This window comes from Mustela erminea, chromosome 1 (assembly GCF_009829155.1).
Source record: "Mustela erminea isolate mMusErm1 chromosome 1, mMusErm1.Pri, whole genome shotgun sequence".
NCBI classification, from domain to species: domain Eukaryota; kingdom Metazoa; phylum Chordata; class Mammalia; order Carnivora; family Mustelidae; genus Mustela; species Mustela erminea.
In genome coordinates this window covers 20033452-20054366 of record NC_045614.1, presented here as the reverse complement: position 1 = coordinate 20054366, position 20915 = coordinate 20033452, and the positions used below count along the sequence as shown (strand labels likewise).

The window sequence follows — 20915 nt, the reverse complement described above, 5'->3', positions numbered from 1 at the left end:
AAGGTCTCAGGGGCATCCAGGGGTGCCAAGACCGGTGCTGCTTGAGACAACGTGCTCCCTACACACCCTGTCCTTGTGGGGCCCAGCAAGGGTTTGTCCCTCGCTGGGCTCCAGTTTCCCCACCTGGCAAAGGACTCTGGTGTCGGATGCTGCTTGCTGGCCCAGCCTGGTGTGTGGAAAGGTTGCTCCACATGTCAGGCCACAGAGAGGACAAGTTGGCGACAGTGTAGGTACAGGCCCAATCCTGGGTGCTCCGTCCTAAGAGGAGGCAGGAGTGGGCTCTGGCTGTCCGCCTCCCCTCGGCTAAATCTGGGATGCCTCAGGCTGTGGAAGCAATCACCCAGCCAGCAGGTGCTGGCCACTGCCTCCCCCTCAGTCCATCCGGCTGCGTGTCTGTCTGTATCTCGGGCAGGGTGAAGTGGGGATCACCCCCTCCTTCCCAGCTGCAGGGTCAGGGCCCTGCTCTTCACCAGAAACCCTGCAGTCACCCCAGCTGCCAGGCTGCAGAGCATTAACGCGAACGCATTCGCCATCACGCCAGCCAGCCCCGCCCGTGCTGCCTGGGATAGCTGGCGGCGGCCGCAGGTGGGGACTGTCCGTGCCAGGGGGATACGGGGACTCGAGGCTGAGAAAGGAATGGCGTCTTTGTCCGTTGCAGGCACACCACCACCTTGAGACTGTGTCCTTCCCAATGACCTTAGGGAGGTACAGATAAGCAGCATGTTCCTTCGTGTGGCGCTCAGGAGAGCCTCAGTGCCAGTTGTCAAATCGGGCCCTTTCCACAAGCCGGGCCTTCTCCCAGGAATGCCCTCCCCTCCTCCTTCAGAAGGGCAATGCCTCTTCCTGCCCAGTTAACTCCCTGGGAAGCCTGAGATTGGCTCCCACGGGCCCCAGGATCCATCTCTGGAGCCCCCAACCCTGACCATTCCCAGTGCAGGCTGCCCCAGGCCACTATCCCAGCGGACTCATCTGTCTGCCCCACTCAAGACTCCTCTAGGCAGAAGCAGTTGGACCTGATTCAGGGTTACCCACCACCTGTCCATGTGCCCAGCCCAGTGCCCTGTGGACAGGTTGGCCCAGAGCACCTGGGCCTCAGTCTTCTTACATCCAAGATGGGGAGAACGGCGACCGGCAGTTCTGGGCACAGAGGAGATGCTTGGCACATGGAAACCACTCTGTGATCAGTAGGTTATGGCCCTCCTTGTGTCAACAGCACACAGTAGGTCTACATGCAGACCTCTGAGAAGTGGACATCCGCGCACACACACACCCCATCAACACCAGCCCAGAGAGTCGGGGGACCCTGGGGTCCACAGGGTCAGAGCCGGCACAAGAGAGAGAAAGAGAGGTCTGAACGTGAGGGCCCCCTGTTCCCCTCTTAGTCTCAGGCCATGACCCCACACCCTGGCTGTGGCAGAGGCAGGGAACCACAGCCCTTGCACACCAGGGAGACCATGGCCCTTGCTAGAGGCAGCCCCTCCCATGACCCCGCAGGCAGACAAGCAGGAGCTCTGGCACCCATCACACTCAGGGTGGGTGAGGACGGCCGGCCAGCTGGACCCTGGCCCTGGCTCCAGCACCGTGCTGTGCCGGGGTTATCTGCAGTCTACACCATCCCAGGGAGGAGCTGGGCCAGGGCATGGGTGGAGGAAGCACAAGAGGCCATTGGCCCCAGGGCCTCAGGGCCAACACCAGGGCCTGCAGGGGACAAAGTACTCCCCTGAGAGTCTAATGGAGGAAACAGTCCTATCCTGGGGAGTCTGAAGGAGGAGACGCAGCCCTACCTGGGGGCAGGGCGGTGTCTGATGAGAGAGGTAGCTCTGTCTGGGAACCTAAAAAGAAGGCTATGAAGGCTGAACCGGGCCAGAGGAGCCGGCTGGACAGGACAGGTGGCCTCACCAGCCCAAGGTCTGCCCCAGCCATCAGGCCGGCTGCCTGCGTCTCTGCCAAGCCGGCGACAGACGGCTCTCTCAGAAAACAGTCCTTTTGGCTGAGCTGAGCTGGCCCTGAGCCAGGGCAGGAGGGCCGAGCATCCTCACTGAACACCCCAGTACCGGGCTTAGACACCAACTGCTAATCCCCGTACTCACCTCCTCGCCCTGTTTCTCCCCTGCCAGCACCTCTCGTGTTCTCTCCTGAGCTCCGCTCCCACTAAGGGATTGGATGTGTCATCTATACAAAGACCATGTGGGCCCCCTACCCCACCCTTCATGTGCCATCTGGGTACAGAAATCCACAAGTGGGAGAAATCCGAGTTCAGAAGGGGTGATTCCCCCCCACTCCTGCCACGTTTAAGCAAAATGGCCCCTAAAACACCAGGTAGCAGAAGGGGGTGTTGGCTGTGGACCCCAGAGAGTGACGATGCCCATTTCTCCCCAGCCAGAGGGTTTCCTCCACCCTCGGGGCCTTCCCAGGGCTGTGGAGTTGCAAACATAAGGCCCCCCCCACCGTGGGTAAGGGCGGCCCGAACACCTGGACAGACCAGCTTCCTGCCTTCCTAGTGCCCTCAGAGCAGGCAGGCAGCGTCATCCCACTCTTGTAAGTGGGAAATCCAGACCCCAAAGCAAAGCCTCACCAAGGCAACAGGATTTAACAGGCACCCTTGCCTCCTTGATGAGACGGAGGTGACCCCCAGGAGTAGTCCCAGGGCCACTGAGAGCTTTGGAGGCTCTAGGCTCAGTCTTCGCTCACCGTTTGGGATCCCAGAGCACACGCGTTCAGGTCAGGATTTGAGGCAGGGACCCTTTGCCAAGGCCCCTGCGTGTAACCGCTAGGTACCGCCCCCTTGTGGTCTTACCGAGGCAGGACAATAATGGCAGACACGGGGCACTGCGCAGGCCAAAGCAGACACAGAGGCCTTTCCAGGGACCCTCCATCCCAACCCTGATGGCCCCATCCTGCCCCACCTCCAGCTCCACACCGCGTCAAGCGTAGAGACCACAGCTGTGTTTACAGTGTATTTTCACACATGTGACCTTGCCTGCCACCATCCCACACTACTCCTTCTCTGTACCAAGGAAGGGGCATGGCCAGGCCCTCTCAAGGTAGGCGAGGGAGGGAGGAGTCCTGCCTCCTGGGGGACAAGGACTGCACCCAGATTCCTAAGCCTCATCCATTGTCTGCAGGGGACTGAAATCCTCCCGTATGACACATTTCTCCTATGTCACTGATGCCACCAGCATCTGATCCTTTGCTGACACCATGAAACAGCAGGACAAAAAGACAGGGAGCCACAGGCAGCTGGAGGGGTGCTGTGCAGGGGGCAGGCCCCAGCCTGGCCTGTGAGAGGAGCATGTGTCTCCTGGGGGCCCCGGAGTTACTGACCCCCCACCCATGCCCTTTCCTGTCCTTGCGGGAGGTTTGCCTAAAAAGTTGGTGAGTGCAGCCCCATGTTCTAATCTGCAGTCCTCCTACCGCGCCCGCCTGTTTTCATTACGGAGGGAAAGAGCATCAGAGCCGTGTTTATAACCCCCTTTTAGATAACAAATCACATTTTCTTTTTGCCAGCGAGTGTGTTGAATTGATATTTTTTCCCCTCGGTTTAATGGGTTTGTGTGTTCAGGAATGATCTTCATCAACCGAAACTCCTTATTGTGTTTGATGTAATGTCAGCTTTCATTATGTGCTTCGGTCGGAGCCGGGCGCAAGGGAAGGCCGAGCACCCTGGAGCCTGGGCCCGGGGCCCCCAGCCCCCACACCAGGCCCACCTGGGTTCCAGTCCTCCTGCTGTGTGGGTGGTGTGGCAAAGGTCAGAGATGCAATGGGAAGGCGGGTTGGAGCCTGGGTGCGAAGCCTTTCTTACCGCTGCTGTGTCCTCCTCTGTCTGAGGCAGGTTGCAGGGCTCCTGGGAGAGCCCTGAGCATGTGAGAAGCACTGGAGGCCAGCAGATGCCTCTGGTGACCAAAGCCATCAGGTTGCCTCCGGTCTACCATCCACCCAGCGGCTGTAGTCTTGCCCACGCACAGTGCCAGGCATGGGGCCAATGTTCCAGAATGCTTGGACTGTGTTTACGGGTCCAGCCAGTGGCCTCTACCCACCCAGACCGCTGGTGGGAGACAAGACATCCCTGTCCCCACAACAAGCCCCCATACTGAGCACCTCAAACAATGGCCTCAGGCCCAGCACCTGGGCAGTCCCCAAGGCCAAGCCCCTCCCTGAAGCCCGAGGAGCCAGAGCTGAGGGGGAGCAGTGCGGCCCCAAGGTCATACAGCATGGAGTGGGGAGGGGGCTCTGTACTTGCTGTTTTATAGCCAGACCACTGGGCGCACACTTGGTCAACACCCCCATTTTTCAGACCACAAAGAAACAGGCTGCCAGGGCCACGCACCAGGTGTCTGCGGCACAAAACAGCGCAGGAAAGCACTGGAGGAGGGCGACGTGGACAATGGCCCTCTCCTATGTCCTGAGCCCGGAATCCATAGGGTCAGGAGTGGGGTGGCCCCTCTGGAACCAGTGGCACTTGAAGGCCCCAGATTCACCTTCTGGCCGCTGCTGTCAGCCATGCTCAGTTCTGATTAAAGATCATTAAACATGAAATTAGCCCATTTGTGTTACGGGTCCCCGGGGTGGCCGGTGATTATGGCGCGCAGATGGCCAAGAAACCAGGCTGCGGACAGGCTGACGAGGCCGGGGCGGCCGGGCTCACACCGGCAGGCGCGCAGAGCCCAGGGAGGCAGGCGCGGGGGCCGGGCTTTGTTTTCTCCCGCTCCTGTTGTGTAAACCCCCTTGCATTTCACAACAAATCACAGATAATTAATAAGTACATGCCCGTAATGAGCAGGCTTTTTAATAGAAGAAATTGGAAGATGTGGTGTCGAGTCATTATTTCACTCTGGCCCAGACTCGGCTCTATTTTCCCATCTTCCTCACTCCCCCGGGGCTGCCTCAGCCAGAGTCTCTGCAGACAGGCTGCCTCTGAGCCCACCTCTCAGCGGGGTTGCAGAGAGGACGCCTGGTCCTGGAGTCAGGGAGTCTTGGGAAGACCCTGTGCAACCGGGAGCTGCGTATCTCCCCAGAGGCTATGAGGGCCCATGAAGCGGGGAATGTCTGGGGCAGAGGTCGGCATGCCCAGTCCGATTCAGCCAGCCGTCCAGGAGAGGACCAGTGCTGTCCTCGGGCCAGGGTCCCTGGCTACCCCTCAGGTAGCCTTGTGCGGAGCTGTGAGGGTCAAGGCCTCTTTGTCCCCCCAGGAGGAAGATATCCTGTACTATGATGCCAAGGCTGACGCTGAGCTGGTGAGTCCCCTACCTCTGTTGCGGGGGGTGGGGAGCTGCCAGAGCCCGTCCCCCACCCCGGGCTAGTTGCCTCAGTTGTAAAATGAGTGTGAGATCTCGGGGCTCTCCCAAGTTCTGAGGTCACCCTGCAAAGTAGCAGTGGCACAGGCCCCACACCTGACCCCAGGCAGGTAGTGAGACCCTTGGATCTCCTCCCATGGGTCAGTCCAGGTGCCAGCATGGAGGAGGCTGAGCGCTGTGGGAGCCAGGAAGAGGGAGCAGTGGGGAGGGCTTCCCGAGGTGGCAGGCAGGGCCAGGATGCAGCTGTGATGCGGTTCAGATGGGGCAGGTACCTTCCCTGCGGTGAGGGGTCAGCGGCTTCCACTTGCGGAACTCCCCGCTGCTGGCCCCACCATCAGGGCTCCCCATAGTTCAGCCAGGCTTGCCCCAGCTGCAGAGGCAGCCCAGCCCTCTGCCTGTTCTCCAGACGAAGGACCGGTCTTGGGCCCAGCCCTGTGCCTGTTCTTCAGACGAAGGACGGCCTCGGCAGCGGCGGCGGCGGCGCTGGGGCTGGCTGGACGGCCCGGACCCACAGTGCCCCCCTGCCTCTGTGCCCCTGACTGGCTCATGTGTGCTTGGGTTCCCCGTCACCAAGGCCTCCCATGAAAGCCATATGACCATTTTGGTAGCAGGGGACCTACAGAGGAGGCAAGATTGTCCGAAAGAGGACAGGGCACACAGAGTAGACAGTTTTTGGTGAACACGCCAAGGCACAACTGCCAGCCTTGGAGGTAGACGCTGTTGAACCTGTCTTCTCTGTAAACGGAGGTGTCGTAACAGCTCACTCTCTTGGGCCCCACTGCTCTGGCCAGGGCAGGAGACCCCCAAATCCAGGGTTCCTCTCCTGGGCTTATTGGCCAGGGGCATTTCCTAGGGCGAGCGGGAGGTAGACAGTGACCCCTGGAGGTGGGTAGGCAGGCAGGGATCCCTGCAGAGGGTCAGTGGTGCCAGGCGGGCCTGGGTGAGCCTTCAGGAGAGCAGGCGGGCAGGGGGCCAGAGCGGGGGGCGGGGGGGCTAAAGCAGGTGTGCTTCCCCCTTGGCTGAGCCTCCGTGGCTCCCAGAGAAGTTGCTAAAATTAAAGCTGGAATCTGAAATTCAAATGAAGAACGAACCTTTAATTAGACCCTGAATCTAATTCCTTACCCCCCTCAGCAGCAGGCTGTAATTTTAGCAATCAGTGCATTAAATATAAACCAGGAGCCTGCAGTTGCCCACCGTATAAAACCCCTGGGCTTGGGGGTGGCGCTGAGGGGCTTCTTGGCCGTTCTGGTGCCTGGTCCCCTCCCAGGATCCCCTGAACTCCCTGTGCCCAGGACCCCCACCCCTGGGCTCCAGATCACTGATTCCCTGCACCACCACCCCTTCCCAGTCCCTCATGGGGGTAGGGACAGCTCCAGGAGGGAGAGGCACCCTAGGTGGGGCTGGGCTAAAGTCAGGCCAAAAGCCCAGCCCTCTATAAATATCGATGTGAACACATTTGCCGACTCCCCTGCTTGTTGTGTTGTTTTGTTTTTTTAATCTTTGCCAGAGGTACAGTTAGAGATCTTTCTAGACCATTTACTTTTAAATTACCAGCCAGAAGGTGGGGGTGGGGGAAAGAGAAGGAAGGAAAAAGTTCGCCAGCTGATAGCTTATCAGAACGGAATCCAAATGTCACATTAGTTGGGAAAGTTGGGAGATTAAATTTTCCAGCGCCCTTCATCTGCCGCTGACATTTCGGGGGCTTTCTTCTCCCGCACCTCCCCCTCCTGCAAGCGGAACGTGAGCTGCTCACGCCTCAGAGGCGGCAGGCTCGGCAGCTGCCTGGCCTGGCTTCACCCAGCATCCAGGAGCTTCTGAGGGCCCTCCTAGGGTGTGCCGAGGTGGGCAGAGGGTGGCGCACACGGTGAGGGGCGAGGGAGTGAGGGGAGGGCAGCAGACGGCTTGGCTTTTGCTGTACAGAATCCGCCCTTGAAGAGACGCGAAGGGTCTTTCCTCCAGACCCTTCTGAGCCCTGCCAGCTCCGACCCAGGCCAGTCTGCGGCAGCCCATCCAGGCAGTAATTCATTCCCCAGGCCAGAGAACGGACCCGGAGCACTCCTGGGGTGGGGAGAGCACATCTGGCTGGGCAGGGAGGCACCATCACCCTTTCCCCAGACAAGATACAGCAGGAAGCAGGAACACGGCAGGGGTGCCCAGGACCCCGTGAGCAGTGGGGTCTGCAGAGCCACAAGGGGGTGGAAATGAGCTGAGCCTGGTATTGCCAGTGATCACAGGGACTGAGAGGCAGTAAGGGGCCATGAGCGTGGTCCAGCTGCCCACACCCCTTCCTCCCAGGGCACAAGGCCCCCCAGCTCTGTCCCTGCCCTGCCTTGATCTCCATCCCTCCTTTCCTCCCCATCTGGCTCTTCCCTGTTTTCCTCTTCACTCCCTACCACCATCTTCCCCTCCCCCTTGCACACCTGCACAAGTGCCTGCCCACCCACCCCCCCACCGCACCCTGCACCACTCGGCTGCGGCATCAATGCGCTGTAGCCGCAGACCCGTTCCTGCCAGCCTGTGGTGGTGGGCGGGGGGTGCACGGCGCATGCCCAGCCTGCTCGGCCGAGAGATGCTGTAATTGGCACCTGTCAGACGGCTGCAGCTCATTTTAGAAAGTCAACAGGAGCCTCTGCAGTCCTGCTGCTAGCAAGCGCTGAAGACCCTCCCTCTGGAAGTTCCTGGGTCTCAATGCTAGCCCCCACCCCAGCCCAGCTCTCCCCGCAAACTCAGCCCCTACAGCCACCAGCTGCAGGAGTGGTGACTCTTCCCCAGAGGGGGCAAGGACCCTCTCCCTGGTGCCAAAGGAACCCCGTGCAGGGGGTGGGTGGAGCCCAGTGGGGGTGTGGGGCTCAAGGCTCCTGAGAAGGGCTGCCTAGGCCTCTCTAGGATCACCGAAGCCTGTCCTTGTAAGCAGAGGTCTCCAGCCTGCTCCTTCTCACCGGGATTCGTTTCCTTCACTGAGAATTGGTTTTCAAGAATGTGGGGAAGGGTTCGTTTGGGTTTGGGTTTGGATTTGAAATTTGGGTTTAGCAAATGTAGGGATGGTGGGTGGGGTGGGCAGGCACAGGTGGGAATCCTGGGCCTCCTGGGGGAGGGGTCCCTACCCCGTGTACATCTGTCCCTGTGTCTCTCCATCTCTCCCCGTCTCTGACTGCAGTAGTCTCTGATTCTGAGATGCCCCCGTCACCTGAGCTCTGGCCCTCTCCTACCTGCAGAGTTGTCTGACCCCACACCACCATTTTCCAGCCCTGACACTACCACGGTGTTGGGGGGGTGGGGGGTTATCCCTCTCTGCAGGACGACCCTGAGAGTGAGGATGTGGAGAGGGGGTCCAAGGTCAGCACCCTCAGGCTGGACTTCGTTGAGGACTCAAACTTCAAGAACAAAGTCAACTACTCGTACACGGCCGTGCAGATCCCCACAGACATCTACAAAGGCTGTGAGTGTGCAGAGCGATCAGAGTGTGCAGAGCGCCCTCCGCAGCCACCACGGGGGCAAGGCCCACAGCCTGGGCATTGCCAGGTCCCGGGTGCTCAGCCGGTGCCATCTGCCCTCATCCCCCGCTACCCAAGGTCACACGCGCTCACCTACACAGTCATCAAGTCATTCTCAGGCGTGGCCTCACACTGACTCTCAGACTCTTACTGCTGTGCACAACAGTCTCCTGCCCTTGGGTGCACATGTGCCCCACAGGCCCCCAAAGCAGCTCCTCCACACCAACCCCCATCCCCGGGCCCCATGTAGGATTGGTTGAGGAGCTACCACAGCAGGGGAACACAGGGGCTGAGGGAGCAGGGAGCAGTCCCTCACTCACGGACACCAGCCCTGGAGCATTTCCCTCCTTGTCCAGGCACAGGGCAGCTTTGCACGGTGGGGAAAATGAGTCACTACAGCTGGAAGGATTTGAGTCAGACATGAGGAAGAACTTCCTGAAGATCTTGGGAGATGTAGGGAGAAGAGACTAAGAGTCAAGCACTACAGAGAGAGTTCTAGCAGTGGGTTTCAGGGCCCGGGGGTCTGGTGGCTTGGGACTAATTCTGTGAGCCCCTACAAGGCAGCCTCGGACTCCGAGTGGCCCACTGGGTGGAGGCTCTTGGAACACAGATCCCAGAGCTTCTGGGTAGTCTCCAGAATGCAGGGAATCCTCCAGGGTCCTCAGGGAGGCCCCCTCCACCCTTCAGGTCAGCCAGACCTTCCAGGCAGCCTCAGGCAGGGGTGAGAATAGATGTTCCCCCCAGCCCTGCTGCCCCTGCCACGGGCCACCCGCAGGCCACCTGCCCGAGCTAGTCGAGGAGCACTATCACAGGCAGGCACACTAATTAAAACAGGAGCCATACCGCCCTCCCCAGTCACCCCTCGCTACCCACACAAATTACATTTTATATGTTTTTTATTTACTGTGTCACTTTTAATTAAATCTGTAATCGCCCGCCTGAGGGGGCATGGTCCCCGTTTCCCAACTCAGCGTGATCTGAGAGGGTGTGCACGTGGGTGCGGGTGTGTGCACGTGGGGCTGAGTCGCAGGCCCTCTCCAGGCGGGGAGGCCGGAGCGTGCGCACGCGTGTGTCTTACGCAAGTGCGGGTACGTGTGTGTGTGTTCACGGGTGCCTGCAGGGACCGCCCATCTGAGGCGGGGGGTCTACTCTTGGCTCTTGACCTGAGTCAGAGATGCACCTCTACCAGCAGCTAGAGGGGCTTCCAGGACAGTCAGCTCTAAGCCTCTCCTTGGGCAGATGGGGAAACTGAGGCCCAGTGAGGGTTGGGACTTGCCAGGCAGACTCTCCCAGGGCAGGCAGTACCGTATGAAACATTGGGGAACCCAGCTTTCTTTATTCGTTAAAGAGAAAAATAGAAATTGTTCGACTCACTAAGTTTCTAAATTAGGAACAGGACCATAACATACTGTTCAATAGGCACAGCCAATGCTAGAAATGTGTTTTGTTTTCACATTATGGTCAGTTAAGAGAAGCTACATGGACGGAGAGAAGGGAGTGGGAGTAGCGGGAGACAGAGATTAGACAACAGACAGGATCCAGCAGAGGCCCCACACCGGAGGGCAAGGGCAGAGGGCCATGTGCCCAGGAATGGGTCGGCGCCCCCTGCCCTCTGCCATGGGCAGAGCCTTGCACATTTGTCTCGAAATCACAGCTCTTCATCTGCTTTAATGGTCTCAGTGTTCAGAGGCTCTGCTCCCAAGAGAGGAGTCAAGCCTTTGGAAGGCGCTCTGATTCTCACTTGGGGTGGATCTGTGATAGGGATCTCAGGGTGATGTCAGCGCTCCTCCTGGGGAGGAAGGAAGTGGAAGAAACTGGAGGGAAAAAATAGCCCCTTGGGGAAGGGGGGTTCGGTACAGAGGCCTGGCAGTCATAGGTGGCCAGCCCCTGGCAGGTTTCTTTGAGGGTCCTCTATGCAGAGACGGATACGCTGCGCGTGAGAGAGCATGGGCATGTGCACACATTGGCCAGATTTAGGGCTGTCCTGAGTTGGGGGATGGGGTGGTGCCCAAACCATCCTGAGTCTCTGCCCTGGTTGAAGGATCTACAGGACTAAGCCCACTCCTCTGGGAGAAACCTCGTTCTGTGACTGTGCATCAGGGCAGGGGCTGGGGGGCGGGTCTGGCCAGAGGATCACAGAGGTGAGGGGAAAGGGGGGGGTGAGGGTAACTTGCTCTTGTGAGAGCAAGACCCACTGCTGTCGTCCCAGGGGTGCAGAGTGCTATGTAGGTATGAGTGTGCCTGCCCCGTGCCTGAAGCAGCGGTCGGGCTGCTGGGCAGGAGGTTTGAGGATGAGGGACTCGCACACCTGGCTGGAAACACGGAGGTTCGGTGCAGAGGTATCTGTTAGGGAGTGCAGGCTGTGTGCGTGTGTACATGTGTGTGCAAGTGCCTGTGTTGGAGCAGGATCATGGCACAGGCCCTGCCCTTCCAAGAGCCTCCACCCCCACCCCTGCCTGCTCCTGGCCCCAGCTGATTAATCATGGAGCTGAGTGGCTTCCAGCTTATCAGGTACCTTAATAGCTGAATAATTCCAGCCCCATCATCGGGCCCTTAATTGCTTTCTTGTGGCTGCAGCCTAGAGTGCATGCTGAGTGGGTGAGCTCCCAAGGGACCAGCTGCAAGCTCCAGGCAGCATGCTGGATGGGCACCCCAACTGACAAGTCCCTGCCACCTGGGCAGCCCCTCTCTGGGGGCCACGGGCCACAGCTGCCCTGTCTGCTCATGTGGGGCCTGGCCGAAGGGTAGGCTAAGCGGGCTTGGGAGGGGTTGAGGACCTGGAAGGCTTCCTGGAGGAGCTGGTGCAGCCCTCAGCTGAGCCCTGAGGAATGAGTTCATTAAGGATGAACACATGAACACATGAGGCTTTCCAAGAGGGGGGAGGGGGGTGTTACATGCATGGGCGTCGGGGTGAGGTTCAACGGGGGGACAGCCCAGGCACTTTTCCCGCCAGCCCCCTGCCTCCCCCACAGCCACTGTCATCCTTAATGAACTCAACTGGACAGAGGCCCTGGAGAACGTGTTCATTGAGAACCGCAGGCAGGACCCGACGCTGCTGTGGCAGGTCTTCGGAAGCGCCACGGGCGTCACTCGCTACTATCCCGGTGGGTGTCAGCCCCTCAGCACCCACCCTCCCCTTCACCCAGCCCACTCTCCTGGGGCGTGTGGGGTGGTTGATCACTCTGTGGGCTGTGGGGGTAGCCACTCCTGCCAGGCCAGCTGGCCCTGGACAAGCCCTTCCCTGCCAGACCCCCGCCTTCTTTCCTCCCGCAGCCACCCCATGGCGAGCCCCCAAGAAAATCGACCTGTATGATGTCCGAAGGAGACCCTGGTGAGTGGGCGAGGAGGAGCTGGGCAGGGACACCCCTCCACTCCCTACCTCTGCCGCCTGCTCCCCTCCCTCCCGATATCCAGGACTCCGAGCAGGGTGCAGCCAGCTCTATCCAATTTTCATTTCACACATCGTTGCCACTGGAAAATGGATCCCATCACCCAGGCAGGCCTCCCAGCTGCCTCTGCCCCCCGTCCACTGCCCAGCACTCCACCCCCTCGGGACTGAGGGATTGGGATAGTGGGGGTTCTGGAGGGTGGATGTCTTCTCTGATGGGTCGCCAGCCCCCAGGCCACCGATCAGAGCCCTGGACACCCCACCCTCTGCCTGTCTCTCCTGCGGTGCCCCATGACCTCCTCCCTCCCTGTTCGATCACACATACAGCTGGGACTCAGACCTCGGGGACTTGTCCCAGGCCAGGGGACATGACAAGCCACTGAGGCCATGGAACATACCCCCTTCCGCCTCTCTGGATCCCCTGCTCACCCCTCCTTGGGCTCAATTCATGTGCTGGGAGGCCAGGTCACTCATGTAATGGGCAAGGCCTGTTTTGGTTTTGTTTGTTTTTTTAAGATTTTATTTATTTGAGAGAGACAGAGCATGAGCGGGGAGAGGGCAGAGGGGGAGAGACAAGCAGACTCCCCACTGAGAGAAGACACTGTGACACGGGGCTCAATCCAGGGCCCCGAGATCATGACCCAAGCCATAGTCAGACGCTTAACCGGCTAAGCCACCCAGGCGCCCCAGGACGGTTTTATTAAATGTGCTATCCTCGGTGCCTAGAACGCTGTCTGACCCTTGCATTGGATGCTTAGTGGAAACATGTTGAATCAGTATATGGGTGAAGGAAGAGCGGACCCACAAGGTCCCAGTGAGGCTGGCCCTAACTGATGCTTCTCCCGGGCAGGTACATCCAGGGGGCCTCATCACCCAAGGACATGGTCATCATCGTGGATGTGTGAGTGAGCGATGCCTGTAGGAGGGGTGGGGGGCAGAACAAGGGGTGCGAATCTGCTGCCTGGGACCCTCAGGAGGGAACAGCAGGAGGACACCTGAGGCCTAGCTGGTGCATCCATGACCTTCCCAGGAGCGGCAGCGTGAGTGGCCTGACCCTGAAGCTGATGAAGACGTCCGTCTGTGAGATGCTGGACACGCTCTCAGACGATGACTATGTGAACGTGGCCTCGGTAAGTGCCGAGGTGGCAGGCAGGCAAGAAACGTGTCACCCCACCCCGTGCCAAATGCCCCAGCCAGCCTGAGGCCGCTCACCACCTTTCCTGTCCCCACAGTTCAACGAAAAGGCACAGCCTGTGTCGTGCTTCACACACCTGGTTCAGGCCAATGTGCGTAACAAGAAGGTGTTCAAGGAAGCCGTGCAGGGCATGGTGGCCAAGGGCACCACGGGCTACAAGGCCGGCTTTGAGTATGCCTTCGACCAGCTGCAGAACGTGAGCGCCGGGAATGGATGAGGGGGGTGCAGGAGGGACTGGGGACGGGCCAAGGCCCAGGCTTGGTGACACCAGGGAAATCAAGACAAATGGCCTTGTTAGCGCCCAACAGGCGGCTCGGGCAGATCGTAGCATCTGCTGTGGGGGGGAGGGCTGGGCCTTCCAGGTGGGAGGGATACCCACCCCCAGGCCAGGGAGGGGCCAGAGGCTGCCTGACCCCAAACCCACTCCTGACCAGTCCAACATCACCCGTGCCAACTGTAATAAGATGATCATGATGTTCACGGACGGCGGTGAGGACCGCGTGCAGGATGTCTTTGAGAAATACAACTGGCCCAACCGGACGGTGAGGCTCCGCCCAGGTGGGGGTCCCCCTGACCCGGGCCTGGTACCGGGGAGGGCTGTCCTCTCATGACCACGGCAGTAACCCCAAGCCCCAAACAGGTGCGCGTGTTCACTTTCTCCGTGGGGCAACACAACTACGACGTCACGCCCCTGCAGTGGATGGCCTGCGCCAACAAAGGTACCTTGTCCGGCGTCCCCACCCTGGGGCCTGCCTGCTGTGCCCTGCTGTCCATCGGGTTGCTTGTCCACCTGTCTGTCCATATGTCCAGCATTCCAGCTGCCTGTTTTCGCACTGTCCATCTTCCCACGCATGTGACTGTCCATCTCTCTGGCCACGTAACTAGTCCATCTGACTGAGCATCTTTCTGCCCATCTGTCTGTCCATTGTCCGTCCATCTCCTGGCTTCTCTGCTCCTACATCTGTTTGTACTCCGTGCGTGTGGGCCTGGCCCCTGGGTGTACTCTGAATGTCACCAGCATCCTGGCATGAGAGACTTCAGCCTCAGGCCCTTCCCTTCACCCTGCATCTGCTTCTGTACACCCCTACACTCGTGGCCCCTTCCCTAGCATCAGCTCCTTTGACAGAGCAGTGGAAGGGAGCACTAAACGGATAGGAGTTTGGGAGGAGTGACCCCAGAAAGAGAGGGGGCCTGGACACAGCCCAGGATACAGGAGCCCCTATACCATGGGTCCCAAGTACCACCCAGACCCACCTCGCCTCGCCTTCCCTCACAGGTTACTATTTTGAGATCCCTTCCATTGGAGCCATCCGCATTAACACTCAGGTGAGAACCCCCTCCACCCAGCCCCTTGCTTCCCGGGCACAATGGTAATTGGCGCACTGCTGCGATGTGAGAGCGCCCCCTGGTGGCCAGCTGATACACGGGGAGGCAGACCAGGGAAGATGCAGCAGGCAGGTGGATTTGTGACCCGTTGCCTTCTCCCCAGGAATATTTGGACGTACTGGGCAGGCCCATGGTGCTGGCGGGCAAGGAAGCCAAGCAGGTGCAATGGACCAATGTGTATGAGGATGCTTTGGTAAGGCCTCTGGACTCCCACAGATGTGGGGATCCTTAAATTCCTCAAGGGCCCCCTTATGGGAATAAACCAAACCAGAAGGAAAAAAGGGGGCCTATGCCTGAGCCCACCCTCTGAACACTCAGGGTGGGGCATGGATGGCGACAGGAGACTGACCTGTCATCCTCCTCTCCCTTCAGGGCCTGGGGCTGGTGGTGACAGGGACCCTCCCTGTTTTCAACCTGACACAGGATGGCCCTGGGGAAAAAAAGGTAAGGTTCCCAACCAGGGAAGGGCTAGGCATGCCCCTAGCAGGCCTGGGACAGAGGAGGGACAGGATAGCCTTCAGACTGGACAGAGGCAACCTCTTGTGAGCAGCTTGAGGCCTAGGGCATGAGGTTTGGACAGTGGGGCTCCCCTGTGAATTTGAGTGCATTGCAGACCCCATGCCTCTGCTCCCAGAACCAGCTGATCCTGGGTGTGATGGGCATCGATGTGGCTCTGAATGACATCAAGAGGCTGACTCCAAATTACACAGTAAGTGTCCATCTGCCCGTCCACCCAGCTCTGCCTCCCACAGGGACACAAGCCAGGCTCAGCAGAGGTGTGTGAGAGGGATTACAGCACCTCCAGGGAGACCTGTGAACTGAGGCAGTCAGGAAAGGCTTCTGGAGGAGGTGACATTGGGCCTCGAGCTGGGATCGGCAGACTTTCTGTGAGGGGCCAGACTATGAATATTTTAGGTTCTGCTAGTGTAAGTACTCAGACTCAGTTCTGCTGTTGTACGGAGAAAGGCCACAGACAAAACAAATAAGTGGGCATGGCTGTGTTCCATAACAATTACGTTTGTGGGTCCCGAAATTTAAATTTCACATAATTTTCATGGCATGATCTTTTTTAACCACTTAAAAATGTTAAAAAAAAAAAAAAAAAAAACAGGGGCGCCTGGTTAAGTGTCTGACTCTTGGTTTCAACATGGGGTCCACGTAGGCCACTTAGCAAGGGAGTCTGCTTGAAGATTCCCTCCCTCTGCCCCTCCCCCCACTTGCACACATGCATGCTCACTTGCTCTGAAAATAAATAAATAAATCTTTTTAAAAAGAAATGTAAAAATTATTTCTAGCCACACAGTAACAAGTGACGGGCCAGGCAGGCCTGGCATTATAGTCAGATAGACAGAAGGCATACCTTGGAGTTACAGGAAACCCTTTGAGCAAAGGACGGAAGGTGAACACCAAAATCATAAACCAGGGAAGGGGCAAGGTCAGTGTGGCTGGCCCAGGGCCTGTGGCGAAGGCAGCTTTGGTCTTGGTTGCAAAAGGGTGGGGGATGGGACGTGTGTGACAGACAGCTTGCCTAGATGGGAGCCACATGAAGGCCCTGTGTCGCTGGCCTCCATGTGCAGTGAGAAAACAGCCTAGAGAGCTACAGGTGAGTCCAAGGTCCCATTCACTCCTCCTTCTGTCTGGAAGGGATACCCTCCTCCCTATGCGATCTACTGAAATGGGGACTAGAAGGAAACAGTAGTGGGGAGGGGACAGGGAGGGATGTCCGCCCCGAGGGGCCAGAGGAAGCAGAACAGTCTAGGTGACTGACAGTTTGAAGAGAACCAGGAGCCGTGGGGGCAGAGGGCCAAATCGAATCGTGGTCCTGTGGAGCCCATCAGCCTCAACAAGGGACACTAGCGTGTTGGGCTTGATTTGAGAAACAGGTTCAAGGCCACATGGCATGTGAGGGCCCCTGGCCCAGGCAGGCATATGGCACCCTCTCAGTGATATGGAAAGCAGGCTGAGGAAGAGCTCGAGAGTCTGGGGAATCCCTGCCTGGCCCCTAGGCTCTGAGCCCCCTCATCTATGCCCCCAGCTTGGAGCCAACGGCTATGTGTTTGCCATTGATCTGAACGGCTACGTGTTGCTGCACCCCAACCTCAAGCCCCAGGTGAGCCAGGGGGCAGTTAGGAGGAGGGTAGACCCTTCAAGATGGCGACCCCTGACCTCCTGCCCTGCCTCCCACAGACCACCAACTTCCGGGAGCCTGTGACTCTGGACTTCCTGGATGCAGAGCTGGAGGATGAGAACAAGGAGGAGGTAAGGGAAGGGAGGGAAGTAAAGATGGCGGCCCCCAGAGCAGCTGAGAGCAGGGGCCTCGCCACTCACATCCCTCCCCTTTCAGATCCGTCGGAGCATGATCGATGGCAACAAGGGCCACAAGCAAATCAGAACACTGGTCAAGTCCCTGGATGAGGTGAGAAGACAGTAGAGGGGGACAGAGTCAGGGCGGGCGCTCTCCCGCACACCATCCCACCCCTGCCTGCTGGCCCAAGTACTTGACCCAGCCTCTTCTCTCAGAGGTACGTAGACGAGGTGGTGCGGAACTACACCTGGGTGCCCATAAGGAGCACCAACTACAGGTGAGTGGGGCGGGGCGGGGCCGGCAGGGAGGGGCGGGGCAGCCGCAGAGCCCAGAGTCTGAGCCCTCTTCCTGTCGGGGTCTGCGGGTTGGGTCTGTGGGTCTGCGGGTTCTCAGGGGCTGCAGCCAGGATCCCAGTGGGGCACCAGCAGCCAGGGCTGCTCACTACTCACCCCGGGACTCTCAGTCCCCCAAGGGCCTCTGGCTGGCCCTTCAGGAACAAGGGCCATTTCCTGCAAGAACAGGACAGAGACAAGACAGTGCATCTGATGTCTCCCACGCCAGCCCACCCTCTCATGTCACCCCTGCCTGGATCGTGTCCCTGGGTATCTGCACCCAGGAGATCACCTTCAGCACATCCCTGGGCTGGCTCTCAGCAGGCACCACAGCCCTCAGAAGAGGTACCCTTATGGGTCAGGCCCCGGGCTGTGCAGGCTGTCTTCTTGGGCCCCCCAGAGCCCGTCTCACTCACACCCGCGTCCTGGCTTGTGGTTGCTCCTCAGCGTGGCAGCCCAGCCCTGCTTTCCACTGGCCCTCACACGGCCTAATCCTCTGGAAACCGAGGACCCCTCTCCCATGGCTGTGCTCCCACCAGCCTAGCTCACTGACAGTGCTCTGCCCCTTGTGAGTCTGCTGGCCTGACTGAGGAGGCTGGCTTGTTGTCTGGGAGCAGGGGCTGCTGGGTGGGGACTTGCTTTGGACTGGGCATCCTGAGGTGTCCAGGAGAGTTTGGGGAGTGAATCTCCCACAGCTACCAGGGCAAAGTGGCCCTGGTGGGCAGAAGAGGGGACGTCACAGCCCATGCCACTCTACCCAGCTCCAAGGCCGTGGAGTAGGGGCGCTGGATGTCCATGTGGCCCCCCTCTCCCCAGAAGTGAGTGACATATGCTCCTTCCCTCTCCTCCTCCCCAGCCTGGGGCTTGTGCTCCCGCCCTACAGCACCTTCTACCTCCAAGCCAACCTCAGCGACCAGATCCTACAGGTCAAGTGTAAGTGGCCCGGCCCCTGCCTGCGCCCTGCACCCCTGCCTCTGCCCCGCACCCTGGCCGGCCCCAGGCAGCAGAGCCAGCCACTGGCGGCAAGGCAGCCCCTCCTGCCCAGTCTGCCCACCCCCCAGGCACCCGCAGGCTGGGGCACCAGCCATCCAAAAGTCTGTGGAAATCTGCATGCTCGCCTTTTCTCAGATTTGGTTCCAGATCATTCTCTCATGATTTCCGTTGAGGTTTTTGATTTTAGTTTCTCCTACTGCGTGTCTTCCCTCCTTAGCCTGCCTTCCCACCCCGCCCCCCGCACACCCCTGGGGGCTGCATTCTTGGAAGACACCCCCTCCTCTCATCTCTCCTCTCCCCAGCGCCCTGTAGCTCTCTCCCCCTGTCGTGCCCCTCTCCCAGGGTCTCTCTCTCCCCTCCTCCACCCCCCCAATCCTCCTGCATTTTCCTCCTCCCTCAGCCGCCCTCTCACCTTCCTCTGACCCCCCCCCCTTACTCCCTCTGCCCTTCCTTCTCTCCCTCTGCCTCCTCTCCCCTTTCCCTGTATCCCCCCCTTCTCTGTCTCCCCCTTTCCCTCTCCCTTCTCTCTCCCCTACTCCAGTAGCCCTACTCTCTCTCTCTCCCTCCCTCCCTCTGCTCTCCTCCCCATCTTCATCCCCCCCATCCCACCCTCCCTGCCTCTCCTTCCTCCTTCCTCTCCCCTTCTCTTCCTCTCCGGATCTCTCTCCTTCCTTCCCTCCCTTGCCCACTCCTCTGCCTGTGGCTCATCCCTGCATGTCCTGCTCACCCTGGGCCTCCCCCCCCAAGAGGCGGAGCCTGTGGCCCCGCCTGCCCTCTGCCCGGAGTCACTGGGAGGGAGGCTGGGGCTCCGGCCCCCACCGGGCGCCGCCCCCCCCACCTGCCTGGCCGACTGGGGCTCATCTCCTTTGAGTTTTCTCGCTCTCTCTTTCTCTCTCATGTCGTTTTTTTGCAAGAAGTTTCCTTTCGGTATGATGATGAGACACAATATTTTCATTCAAACAGCCATTGAATAAAATATTGTTTGTGCCCCTCCCCTTCCCCTCCCCCTTTTCGTTTGTTTTTGTGTTTGTGTTGTTTTTGTTTTCCTCGCTTTCTCTCTTGGTGGACTGTCCCAGTGCCAATCAGCAAACTGAAGGGCAAGTATATTCAGAACCAGTGCACCCTCCTCCCCCCACCCCACCCACCCTCACACCCCTGCTTGCCCCCCTCCCTGCCCAGGAACCAGCCAAACCTCCGCTCTCCAGGGCTCCTCCCAGCATCCCCTTGTCTCCTCTAGTTCTCGCCTTTTTCCTCATCCCTAAACCCCTATTACAGCCAGCAGCCCTTCTCCTGGCCCCGCCTGCAGGGTGGTTTCCGGGTGTTCTGAGAGCTCAGGCCCCCCCTGGTCCTCCTTGCTCCCTCTGGGCAGGTCCCTGCCCATCCCCACTTTCTCTGTCCCTCCAAGACAACTCAACAGTGGGGACAGGGCTGGATGCCTCTCCACCACCTCCCACCCCCCACGACAGAGGCCCTGATAGGCAGGGAGGGGCTAGAGAGAAGTCCTCCACGGGGCTTATGAAAGGCTTATGGGAAAGCCACAGCCACCTCAGGCTTCCTCTGGGATAGTTCTCCCTCCTGTGGTCTCTGTCAGTTGGTCCAGAAGTTGGCAGCTCCCCAAGGGGTGACAGAGGCTCTGGAAGCTCTGCCCTGGGACAGGCAGGATGGAGCATCAGCCAGCCACGCCACTGGGAGAGCAAGGCAGACCCAACCATCCTGGGCACTGGCCTAGGTGCTGACGCCCCTGTCCCCTACTGCCCCCACTGCTTTGCTAAAGCCCACTGGCCCAGCCCAACCATGGTACCCACTGCCACTGGGGCAGGTGGCCAGGTATGGAGAAGATGTTCCCCTGGGAAGGAAAAGCAGACTCAGGGATGGTGAGCCTAGCAAGGGCCAGCAAAAGAGCTTGGAGGGAATCAGTCTGGGGATGAAGAAAAATGTTCTGGCTCTTAGAGATAACCGAAGCCAGAGACTCTGGAGGAAGGCAGGCAGGGAACTCGCAGACTCGGGTGGACAATAAGGAGAATGAGAAAGGGAAGCACGGGAGGGGCTCTGCCACAGGTACACAGAGACACCCTGCCCAGGGAGTGCTGTGACAAAGGGGCATGGAGAGCCACAAGGGGATGACCTGGAAGCCAGGGCTCCCCCAGGAGCCCCAGGGGCCCTATCCAGCCTAGTCCAGCAAAAAGGATAGAGCTGGCCCCAGTGGCCTGGGTGGGGGTGGGGGACAGGCCCTACTCCCACTGGCTTGAGTTGTCTTTTCTTCCCCTTCCACATCCCTTCCAGTGTCCCCAGAAATGCAGGGCTCTGGTAACAAGGACAACTATAGCCTAGTCTCCCTACCTCCTTCTTCTTTCTCCTCCTTCCCCTCCCCCACACCCATTCCCTGTCGGCTTGTGTCCAAACCCTGCCTCACAGTCCCATCAGAAAGCAACAGTCCAACCAGTGACTGACTGCCCAGCCCCTTCAGGCACCCCAAGCCCACCTCTTGGAATCTTGCAGTGCATTGTGGGAGTATCTGGGAACAGATA

The 20915-nt window shown here is 59.3% G+C and overlaps 1 protein-coding gene across 8 annotated transcripts in view; it reads left to right on the top strand.

The window, feature by feature from the left end:
* CACNA2D2 (calcium voltage-gated channel auxiliary subunit alpha2delta 2) overlaps window positions 1-20915 on the top strand; it is a 138667-nt gene that overhangs the window by 108728 nt on the left and 9024 nt on the right. For 4 of the 8 annotated variants that reach the window (XM_032320555.1, XM_032320546.1, XM_032320575.1 and 1 more), the window contains exons 5-23: window positions 5190-5234; window positions 8592-8733; window positions 11761-11892; window positions 12062-12119; window positions 13027-13077; window positions 13207-13306; window positions 13409-13567; window positions 13806-13913; window positions 14012-14090; window positions 14648-14697; window positions 14861-14950; window positions 15130-15201; window positions 15392-15466; window positions 16793-16867; window positions 16945-17016; window positions 17102-17173; window positions 17278-17339; window positions 18251-18327; window positions 19464-19484. In XM_032320555.1, coding sequence (XP_032176446.1) covers window positions 5190-5234; window positions 8592-8733; window positions 11761-11892; window positions 12062-12119; window positions 13027-13077; window positions 13207-13306; window positions 13409-13567; window positions 13806-13913; window positions 14012-14090; window positions 14648-14697; window positions 14861-14950; window positions 15130-15201; window positions 15392-15466; window positions 16793-16867; window positions 16945-17016; window positions 17102-17173; window positions 17278-17339; window positions 18251-18327; window positions 19464-19484 — 1540 coding nt within the window. The remainder of the gene's footprint in view (window positions 1-5189; window positions 5235-8591; window positions 8734-11760; window positions 11893-12061; window positions 12120-13026; window positions 13078-13206; window positions 13307-13408; window positions 13568-13805; window positions 13914-14011; window positions 14091-14647; window positions 14698-14860; window positions 14951-15129; window positions 15202-15391; window positions 15467-16792; window positions 16868-16944; window positions 17017-17101; window positions 17174-17277; window positions 17340-18250; window positions 18328-19463; window positions 19485-20915) is intronic. The other 4 variants (XM_032320607.1, XM_032320590.1, XM_032320599.1 and 1 more) reach the window with 1 other exon arrangement.